Consider the following 11,574-nt stretch of genomic DNA (forward strand, 5'->3'; position numbering starts at 1 on the left):
TATATAGTGGAAAGATATATCTACCTGCATGATGGTGCCTGTAACTCCAGAAAAAGCCGGTTTGTAGGAAAGCCATTTACCTTTCTAAGAAAATAAAGGTGTAAAACGTACTGAAAAGTCTGGCTAGTTCAGTAGTAGAGCACCATATCCCCGCTCTCGGGGTCATGACAGCAAACTTGGCATCAGTGGAAATTAAAATATTGAGGTTGTTTTCTTTGTCACTAAAAATTGCAACTTTGGAGCAAAAACTAGATATTAAACTACATCGAACGTGGATCGGACTTCGATTAAAGAAAAGACTGGCATATTTTCTCTTCATACATCAGTTTTTCTGAAGTTATAGTTTTGATAAACCTATTCTGTTTTGCCTCATGGCAGAGGGATCAAACTAAGAACTTTCTCTTGGACTTTTATTTGGGGGGGAGGCAAATTTGAATATTTGTACTGGGGAGAATTTTTCTCGGATCATCAAAAAAGAGCATAAGCTAAGGCTTGTTTTTCGTTTTTATACTTCTCGTCCGATGCGGCTAGTTAGAAAAAAAAGGTAACATCTGTAAGCTTCCAAATAGAAGGAGACAAATTACAAATTATAGCCTAAAGGTTGCCCTGCACATTTTTAGAAGAACTGTTTTTAAATCCACCCAATATAATGTTCCTATCCCACATGGTAAGAATTAGGATTTCATCTTTTTTCTTTTAAGTTGCAAGTCAATTTTGTAGTAAAAAAAGCAACTTTTACTTTCGGCTCATTCTTTGTATAGGTATTGCTAAGAAATACTTTCCGCTTTTAACGCTATCATATTTTACATAGTCTTGTTCTTAGTATGTAATATTCGTGTTTTAAACAGTAATAATATTTAGGATTGGGTCAGAGTAAAATTTCTAGCTTTAATTTTTCTCCATATTTACACTCCGCCTCCTGTAAGGATGTATACAGTTAGGATCGCCATATCTTGCTGAAACCACGTCGGGAAACTCTGACGGGGATATACGAATGAATTAAAAACTTATTTGATTTAGTGCTTTTTTATTTATAACTAGCTGTTGGGGTGGCGCTTCGCGCCACCCCAACACCTATTTGGTGGGAGCGCTTCGCTTCCCCTCAAGCCCCCCCGCGCGCGTAAGTCGTTACGCGCCATTGTAGTTGTGTCCCTTTGTCCCACCTGTGAATATATATATATATATATATATATACTAGCTGTTGGGGTGGCGCTTCGCGCCACCCCAACACCTAGTTGGTGGGGGCGCTTCGCGCCCCCCCCAAGCCCCCCCGCGCGCGTAAGTCGTTACGCGCCATAATAGTTACGCACCATTGTAGTTGTGTCCCTATGTCCCACCTGTGAATATAGATAGATATATATATATATATATATATATATATATATATATATATATATATATATATATATATATATATATATGGTTTTAACTACGTAAAACTTGCGAATATACAACATTCTTTGCTGTCCCATTGTCTTTGCATATAAATAGATTGTCAGGTTTACCGACTCTTGAACATGCAACATATAATGGTCCATGGGAAAACAATCTGTATTCAGATCTATACCTCATGATTCTAATGATTGCCCTTGAGCTTTGTTGATGGTGATTGCTAATCGACCATTCCCTGTCCCGGTCGTCATTTACATCCCCCTGTTTCCCCCGGTGTCCCCGTTGTAGTTGTGTCCCTGTGTCCCGGTCGTCATTTATATTCCCTGTGTCCCGGTCGTCATTTGTATCCCGGTGTCCCGGTCTGTATATACATTCGTTTTTTAGTTTTGTTTTTCTCCTTTATTTTTTTCCTTTTTTTTTCTTTTTTAGCTTATTTAGATTTTTAGATTTTTTAGTTTTTTTATTAGTTTTTAGTTTTTTTTTCTTTTTAGTTTTTTTGTCCCGGTCGTCATTTATATCCCCCTGTTTCCCCCGGTGTCCCCGTTGTAGTTGTGTCCCTGTGTCCCGGTCGTCATTTATATTCCCTGTGTCCCGGTCGTCATTTGTATCCCGGTGTACCGGTCTGTATATACATTCGTTTTTTAGTTTTGTTTTTCTCCTTTATTTTTTTCCTTTTTTTTTCTTTTTTAGTTTATTTAGATTTTTAGATTTTTTAGTTTTTTTATTAGTTTTTAGTTTTTTTTTCTTTTTAGTTTTTTTGTAGTTTTTAACTTCTTTTTAGTTTTGTTAATTTTTTTTTTTTACTTATGTCCTGGTCGTCATTTATACTCCCTGTGTCCCGGTGCTTTGTTGATTGCTAATCGAACATTCCTTTTGTCCTGGTCGCTTTCTCTTTGAGTGTCGTCATTTATTTTTTTCTTTTTTAGTTCTTTTAGTTTTTACCTTTTTTAGTTTTTTTTAGTTTTTTAGATGAAAATTTTTTTTAGTTTTTTCCTTTTTTTCTTTTTAGTTTTTTATTGGTTTTTACCTTTATGTTAGCTTATTTTTCAGTTTTTTCCTTTTTTTTTAGTTTTTTTTTATTTTTTTATTTTTTTTAGTTTTTTACCTTTTTTTAGTTTTTTTAGTTTTTTTAGTTTTTTAGCTTTTTTACTTTTTTTATTAGTTTTTAGTTTTTTTGTAGTTTTTGCCTTTTTTTAGTTTTTTCAGTTTTTTTTTTAGTTTTTTATTGGTTTTTACCTTTATTTTAGCTTATTTTTCAGTTTTTTCCTTTTTTTAGTTTTTTTTAGTTTTTAGTTTTTTTAGTTTTTTAACTTTTTTTTAGTTTTTTTAGTTTTTTTAGTTTTTTAGCTTTTTTATTTTTTTTATTAGTTTTTATTTTTTTTTGTAGTTTTTGCCTTTTTTTAGTTTTTTTAGTTTTTTAGCTTTTTTATTAGTTTTTAGTTTTTTTTTGTAGTTTTTGCCTTTTTTTAGTTTTTTTAGTTTTTTAGCTTTTTTATTTTTTTTATTAGTTTTTAGTTTTTTTTGTAGTTTTTGCCTTTTTTTAGTTTTTTCAGTTTTGACGTCACCTGATCCAGTTTTTTCAGGTGACGTCACCTGATCCACGATCCACAGATCCACAGACAACTTATTTTTATATATATAGATAGTTTTTTTTTTTACTTATGTCCTGGTCGTCATTTATACTCCCTGTGTCCCGCTGCTTTGTTGATTGCTAATCGAACATTCCTTTTGTCCTGGTCGCTTTCTCTTTGAGTTTCGTCATTTATTTTTTTCTTTTTTAGTTCTTTTAGTTTTTACCTTTTTTAGTTTTTTTTAGTTTTTTAGATGAAAATTTTTTTTAGTTTTTTCCTTTGTTTCTTTTTAGTTTTTTATTGGTTTTTACCTTTATTTTAGCTTATTTTTCAGTTTTTTCCTTTTTTTTAGTTTTTTTTTATTTTTTATTTTTTTTAGTTTTTTACCTTTTTTTAGTTTTTTATTTTTTTTAGTTTTTTTACCTTTTTTAGTTTTTTAGTTTTTTTAGTTTTTTAGCTTTTTTACTTTTTTTATTAGTTTTTAGTTTTTTTTTTGTAGTTTTGCCTTTTTTTAGTTTTTTCAGTTTTTTTTTTTAGTTTTTTATTGGTTTTTACCTTTATTTTAGCTTATTTTTCAGTTTTTTCCTTTTTTTTTAGCTTTTTTTTAGTTTTTAGTTTTTTTCGTTTTTTACCTTTTTTTTTAGTTTTTTTAGTTTTTTTAGTTTTGTAGTTTTTGCCTTTTTTTAGTTTTTTTAGTTTTTTAGCTTTTTATTAGTTTTTAGTTTTTTTGTAGTTTTTGCCTTTTTTTAGTTTTTTTAGTTTTTTAGCTTTTTTATTTTTTTTATTAGTTTTTAGTTTTTTTTGTAGTTTTTGCCTTTTTTTAGTTTTTTCAGTTTTGACGTCACCTGATCCAGTTTTTTCAGGTGACGTCACCTGATCCACGATCCACAGATCCACAGACAACTTATTTTTATATATATAGATAGTTTTTTTTTTTTTTACTTATGTCCTGGTCGTCATTTATACTCCCTGTGTCCCGGTGCTTTGTTGATTGCTAATCGAACATTCCTTTTGTCCTGGTCGCTTTCTCTTTGAGTTTCGTCATTTATTTTTTTCTTTTTTAGTTCTTTTAGTTTTTACCTTTTTTAGTTTTTTTTTAGTTTTTTAGATGAAAATTTTTTTTTAGTTTTTTCCTTTGTTTCTTTTTAGTTTTTTATTGGTTTTTACCTTTATTTTAGCTTATTTTTCAGTTTTTTCCTTTTTTTTAGTTTTTTTTTTATTTTTTATTTTTTTTAGTTTTTTACCTTTTTTTAGTTTTTTAGTTTTTTTAGTTTTTTAGCTTTTTTACTTTTTTTATTAGTTTTTAGTTTTTTTTTGTAGTTTTTTGCCTTTTTTTAGTTTTTTCAGTTTTTTTTTTAGTTTTTTATTGGTTTTTACCTTTATTTTAGCTTATTTTTCAGTTTTTTCCTTTTTTTTAGCTTTTTTTAGTTTTTAGTTTTTTTCGTTTTTTACCTTTTTTTTAGTTTTTTTAGTTTTTTTAGTTTTGTAGTTTTTGCCTTTTTTTAGTTTTTTTAGTTTTTTAGCTTTTTATTAGTTTTTAGTTTTTTTGTAGTTTTTGCCTTTTTTTAGTTTTTTTAGTTTTTTAGCTTTTTTATTTTTTTTTATTAGTTTTTAGTTTTTTTTGTAGTTTTTGCCTTTTTTTAGTTTTTTCAGTTTTGACGTCACCTGATCCAGTTTTTTCAGGTGACGTCACCTGATCCATCCACAGACAGACAGACAGACAACTTATTTTTATATATATAGATATATATATATATATATATATATATATATATATATATATATATATATATAAACTTGCGAATATACAAAATTCTTCGCTGTCCCATTGTCTGTACATATAAATAGATTGTCAGGTTTACCAACTCTTGAACATGCAACATATAATTGTCCATGGAAAAACAATCCGTATTCAGATCTATACCTAATTATTCTAATGATTGCCCTTGAGCTTTGTTGATGGTGATTACTAATCAAACATTCCCAGTGTCCCCATCTTCATTTATATATCCCCCTGTGCCCCCCGGAGTCCCCGTTGTAGTTGTGTCCCTGTGTCTCAGTCGTCATTTATAGTCGACAAACATGACGTCAGTCGACACACACGTCACAGTCGTCATTTGTGTCCCGATGTCCCAGTCTGTAATTTGTCTTTGAGTGTCCCGGTCGTTATTTATATTCCCTGTGTCCCGGTCTGTATATACCTTCGTTTTTGGATTGGTATATGATGAAATAATTTTTTTGTTTTTTTCCTTTTTTTCTTTTTAGTTTTTTTTGTAGTTTTTACCTTTTTTAGTTTCTTTTTATTCTTATTTTTTTAGTTTTCTTTTTCTCCTTTATTTTTCAGTTTTTTCCTTTTTTTCTTTTTTTCAGTTTTTAGTTTTTTTATTACTTTTTAGTTTTTTTTTGTAGTTTTACCTTTTTTTTAGTTTTTTTCAGTTTTTTAAAGCACTGGAAATCCCCCCAGCTTCCCCAAAGAGAACAGATCTGTTCCGGTTATGTCAATCACCTATCTAGGATTTGTGCTTGTTCTTCCCACCAATTTTCATCTCGATCTCTCCGCTCTAAGCGTTTTCCAAGATTTCCGGTTTCCCCCTCCAACTCCCCTAATGTCACCGGATTCGGTCGGGATTTAAACTAAAAGCTCTGAGATACAAGGTCCTACTAAATATCAATTTTCATTAAGATCTGATAACCCGTTTGCACGTTAAAAATACCTTCTTTTTTCTAACTTTTCCAAATTAACCGTCCTTCAACCCCCCCCCCGACGGTCAAATCGGAGAAACGACTATTTCCAATTTAATCTGGTCTGTTCACTGATACGCCTGCCAACTTTAAGCGATTGCTATATTCATCACGTATCTAGTTTCGGATCTTCTTCATGTAAAAATTTGGGTGGTCCGGGATTCGAACCTGAGACCTCTCACACCCTAAGCAAGAATCATAGCCCTACACCAGCAAACTACACTTAAAAAGAACAATCATTTGTTTTATCGACGAATAAAATTCTTCTCAACTATCTCGTTCGCTCGCTCCCCCTCCCCCAGATGGTCAAATCGGGGAAGCAACTTTTTCTTATTTAATTTGGTCTGGTCCCTGATACGCCTGCCAACTTACATCGTCCTAGCTTATCTGGAAGTGCCCGAACTAGCAAAACCGGGACCGACAGACAGACTGACCGACAGAGACACATGGACAGAAATTGCGATTGCTATATGTCACTTGGTAAATACCAAGTGCCATAAAAATGGGAATATTATACTAGTGAGTCTGAAGAGGGTAGGTCTAATCTAGAATAAAATCTTGGGGGGAGGTAATGTGAAAAGGATGCCATTGAGCAAAATCTTGGGGGAGAATGTGACAAAGGTGCCAATAATTGACCAAAATGCAAAATTTATTCTAAAAAAGAGTGAAAATGAAGAAAAAACATGGAAAGAGGATACCAAAAAACTCTTGGGGGGTCCAGGCCTCACTGGATACAACACTGGAGACACTGGATACAAATCAAACATATAAACTCAAACAAGTAATAAAATATTATACTAATATTACATTAAAACGCATAAAATTAAAAACAGCTAATAACGTGGAAAGTCCAAATATTTAACAAAAAACAAGGCTAATATACTTCAGAAAGGTACAGATGCTTAGTTTTTTATTGTTTTTTTCGGGGGGGGGGGGGACAAGAAAAAAATTTAAAAAAATAGAAACTGGATAAGCATTAAAATTGAAACTGACAAATAAAAAATAATTGAAATCGCGACTTATTATTTAAATAAGAAAGCAAAACTCTAACACCAGAGTCAAACTAAGGAAATAGTCCCAAATCAGAAAAGATCCGATAGTAGTTTGATATTTATATCAAACCCATTTGTTGTTAAGGGGCTTAGCACTTGGGTGCTTTGCACACACTGGAAGTATGGAGGCAGGATGGGTCATACTAGTCAGGATCTAAGGAAAGGGTTTCTAAATGAAGCTTTCGGTTACATTTTTATCACTTTTTAGACTTGTAAGAGCCAAGAAAGTAGTAAAAAAAACTTGTAGTCAGAAACTCGTTTCTTATTTTCCATGCTGTTTTCAGGACATGGGCAATGAGAGTTGCCTATTTCGGGCTAGAGTCAGCCAAAAGTTGGCAGCCCTGTCCGAAGGTAAGCTCAGAGGAATGATAAACCCGTGGGGACACATAAATAAACCAAGACACACACAGCCATCTACATCTGCTACAAACAGTACAGCAGCCCTTGTTTATTAATATAACTCCACTTTGGAATCACTGATGGATCCAGGGGGCCAGGGGAGATCACGCCCCCACCACAAGCTCTTTTCTGGCAACCTCATTCCTTTTTTTCTATTTTTCACTTAAAAAAAAAAACTGTGTAAAATTGGCGGCTTTGTCACATTGACCTCCCAAGATTTTGCCCTAGATCTTGGAATGCATGATACTAAGATAAATTAAATGCCTTCCGTAATTGGAAACACTCTTTTTTACTTTTTGATTTATTATAGTTTGAGGCAAGTGCCTTTTTTGATCAAAATCCAAAGATTTACAACAAAGAAGTTGAAAAAAACACCAACTGAGCATTCATCGTAAATTGCGGAATAGCGTTAAACCATCTGACTTATGAAATGAATGATATAAGTAAATATGACGTTAATCTAGCATTATATGTAAGTTATAAGTTGCAACTATCAAATAAGTTATATAAGATTAATACGAAAAGCGTTTGAATGATTTTTCCTTGTGCTTATATATTACACTCAACACACCCAAGAAGGGAAGTTAGGTTAATCCTAATGAAATATACCAAAATTTGATGAAAATACAATACTTTACTAACAAAATTATAGAAACTAAAACAGAGAATTATGGAAATCAGCCCCCCCCCCCCAGAACTTATTATGGTACTTGTTATTATTCAGAACACACTCAATAAGTGTAGTTAGGTTCTTTCGTGAAACAAACTACGATGCAGGTACATTTTAATTAAATATTTTATAGATAAAGGTGGTAAGGTTAGGTTAAGTTAGGTATTTGATATAATGCACCCCATCCCCCCTAATATGCAAATATATAGCCCAAATTTTTGATAAAGCTAATGAAACAAGACAAAATATAATAAAAATATAATACTTTATTAGGAAAATTGTAAAATTACAACTTAGAATTATGAAACCAGAACACAGAAATGTCGTTAAGAAACTAAATTCAGTTCTATCTTGGTGGTTATGAAACTGGATTTTCGCAACGTAGTTTGTTTCACGAAAGAACTTAACTTCACCTATTGAGTGTGTTCTGAATAATACACGTACCATTATTATACTAAATGGTTTCTAACCTAACCAAAGTATCAACAAATATTAAATTAAAATATGCCTACATTGCAGTTTATCTTTCTTACGCTAAGCTGATTATCATCGAGTATATACTGAAATGCAGAAAAAACCCGGTTCTGTACAGATCAAGAGCTCGAGGGCGTTTGGTATAAGGTACCCTTTTTCTTTAGTTGAGCCAAGAGAAGAGCCATGCTTATAGAATGTCTTATTTGACATCAAGGAGCGTGGGAAGGGAGGAAAGGAAAAGGGACATTGGAAATGGTACCTTTCTTGCAGAATATTCGAAATTTCCTTTGCCATATCCCCGCCATCTTTGACGTACTTCCGTAGCTCTTCAAACGAATTTAAGCCCTAAAAAAAGATAGGAAAAATTAGAAACATTGTTATTCTTAGAATTGACGGTATTAGCTGTATAAACTTCTTAGGCCCTGAATCGTGCTTTAAGTCCATTTCCAAGTTTACGATTTTACATTTTGGGGTGAGAATGGGTTAAGGCGTGAATCGTTAATTCTCAGGCCTTTATAAATATCCCGAGCTTTGAAAACACTCATGGCTTTCTTAGAAATCTCTCTTTGGGTAGTTTGAATTTTGGAAGAAGAACAAGATCACTTAAACTGATAAAGGTGGATTTTAATTTATTTGGGAAAGATCATTGTGCCTTTGAGAAGACCAGGCCCTGAGACCACATTTATATATTAAGTAAGTGGTCATGTAAGAGGTAGAAATCTAGAGTCTCTCTTTTTGTTCCATCTGCTGAAAATCCGCTATTCTCAATTTTATCCTCTTTTCCAAACACCAAAAGGCAGTGTGGTCTTCATCGCTATTTATATCCTCTTTCCAAATATCATAGTCATTTTCATAGATATTGCCCTAGGATATATTATAAAAAAAACGCTAAAACAAAGAAATTCTCACTTTTAAAAGTGCAAAATTTTCGATTGACCAGATTCCGTTGCTGTCGACATTCTAAAATTATTTCAAATAATAGTTTTGTCCCTATATTGAAATATTTAATTCAGGTGTAACTGAATTTCTTCGAGAAAAAAAAAATAGAAAACCCATTTTTGGAAAAGAGGGTGACGTATCACGAGATTCAAGAAAACAAAGAGATATATTGTTAGGACTGTATGTGTCCATAGCAGGATAAATATTACATTGATAGATAAACATAAAATAAGGAATCTAGTAGCACAACATTTTATTTCATAATGTTTCTGCAATAGACCTGTATAACTGAACATTTACAGGCCAAAATAGCCTACTTATGTGCTAAATCCCCTAGGGTGGGTCGAAATAGTGGAAATAGGAGGAAAAGTGGATTTGTAAGAAGATTCTGGATCATAGAAATTCAGAATATACGGGTTTGAAGGTTCTCTCATGTGTCCATTTCTGCCATTCCCTCTTTTTAGAAGTAACATCAGAAAAATAAACCGTCCTTGGTTATAATAATTCACTTCATTTTTGTCAAGGAAATATTTTGAATCATAAAACCTTACTTTCAACTAACAGGTGATCCTCTAGCGTGACGTTGTTTGTGATTTTTTTTTTTTTTTTTTTTTTTTTTTTTTTTTTTTTTTTACGGCGAGTTTTTTAGACCAACTGGAAATTTTAGACTTTAAACTCTTTTTTTTACAAGTAAAATTTCGTTTTCCGGGTTTCTGTGAACAACAGAAGTAAAATTTTATTTTGTAAAGTTTCGATTACTATTGGCCGAGTCTTTTCTTACAGTTCGTTACCACGAATTGTTCGATAATTTACTTCGTTTTTGTCAAGGAAATGTTTTAAGTCATAAGTCCTTACTTTTCTACTAACAGATCTTCTAAGCGTGACGCCAACCCTAGATATAATTGTATCTTCATCCCCGTCGAACATTTTAATTCATTCCTTAGATTCTACCTTCACTTTCAACATAGCGACAAATAACTGATATTCAAAGCGCTTGAAGAGCATCGAATTTCTTCTTGTGTATGAAACAGCCTTAAGCGACATCTCAATGATGAACCACTCTTTTGGAGATCGTCTGTTTCGTTAATCGATTGTTGATGGAACAGCGGCAATTAATATAATACATATTGCACAAAAAAAAATAGTCACGGCTAGATATCGAAGGGTTTTATGGGTATAACTAAAAAAAATATATTGCGGTGAAAGTGATACTTCTGCTAAATCATTATGGATGTTGTCATATTAATACAGATCAATATTTACTGAGTTTGTTAAGGTAACATAAAATTCGAAAGGGAAAACGGTAAATTTATAGCATTTCATATAACTGACTTACCACTAAACTGAACATACCACTCAATGCCTTTTTTATGTTCTTTACGAATATAATAATTGCTTCTACCGTAAATTCAAGTTTAAGCCCTTTTTAACCTAACCCAACCTAAACTAACATCATAATAAATAATTTTAGCACTAAAAAATTGTGGCATTATTTTTTTTGAAAAGACCAAAAAAAGATGATGCTAAGAAAACGTAGCATTATTTTGTGGAAAACGAGCAATAACTCATACTTTCATTGAAAATTCGTCATTTTTAAGAGCTCAAAAAGTGCTTAAATTAGAATTTGCGGTAGAAGCGATTATTATACTCGTAAAGAACATAAGAAAGGCATTGAGTGGTATGTTCACTTTGTTGGTAAGGCAGTTATATAAACTACTATAATTTTACCGAGAAAACAAGGTTAAATACCAAAAAAGGATGAGCGCCGAGATCCCCATTTGCTTAAGCAGTGATGATTCCAAGCGTGGGCACGGGGCAGCTGCCCCTCCACCCAGTTGTTCTGATAGCTGATGTTAAATTCCTTTTATTTTATAATTTTACGCTCCTATGGTATACCTTGTGGTATACCTTGTCCTCCCAAATTATAAAGCCTAAAATCCCTACTGGCTTAAAGGCAGGCTAGGCTTTGTCAAGGGGGTGCAAAGTTTCCGCTACCTGGTGCATATCTCAGAAAACCATATGTGCCACACAGTTCCCCCCACGCTTAGCAGAGTTTCTTCTCAAGCATGGCATCCTTCCACCACCCTTAGCCAGCGCCACCTGGTTCAATTGTTTTTTTTTAAAGATGGGTACCCCGTCAGCCTTGGTTCAACCTAAAAGGGATATTTATAGGTAGATGTATCCGTTGGCTGGGTCTTGATTCCGTATCCCTCCCTTGATGCATCAATATCCTTACAAATTTTTTTTCATCGATTTTAATTACTGTACCCTTTTCACAAAAGTGGCCCATAATTATCTTTGGCCCATATAGATTAAAAGAAAAAATATAAGAAAA

General features: G+C 32.4%; 1 protein-coding gene across 1 annotated transcript in view; it reads right to left on the minus strand.

Annotated features, from left to right (window-relative positions):
* Positions 1–10,285, minus strand: part of LOC136042345 (nostrin-like) — a 46,274-nt gene extending 35,989 nt beyond the window's left edge. The window contains exons 1-2 of the mRNA XM_065727312.1: positions 10,095–10,285; positions 8,560–8,645 (exon numbers count right to left, since the gene is read on the minus strand). Coding sequence (XP_065583384.1) covers positions 8,560–8,645; positions 10,095–10,166 — 158 coding nt within the window. The 5' untranslated portion in view covers positions 10,167–10,285. The remainder of the gene's footprint in view (positions 1–8,559; positions 8,646–10,094) is intronic.
* Positions 10,286–11,574: the final 1,289 nt, after the last annotated feature.

This window comes from Artemia franciscana, unplaced genomic scaffold (assembly GCF_032884065.1).
Source record: "Artemia franciscana unplaced genomic scaffold, ASM3288406v1 Scaffold_1143, whole genome shotgun sequence".
Classification (NCBI taxonomy): domain Eukaryota; kingdom Metazoa; phylum Arthropoda; class Branchiopoda; order Anostraca; family Artemiidae; genus Artemia; species Artemia franciscana.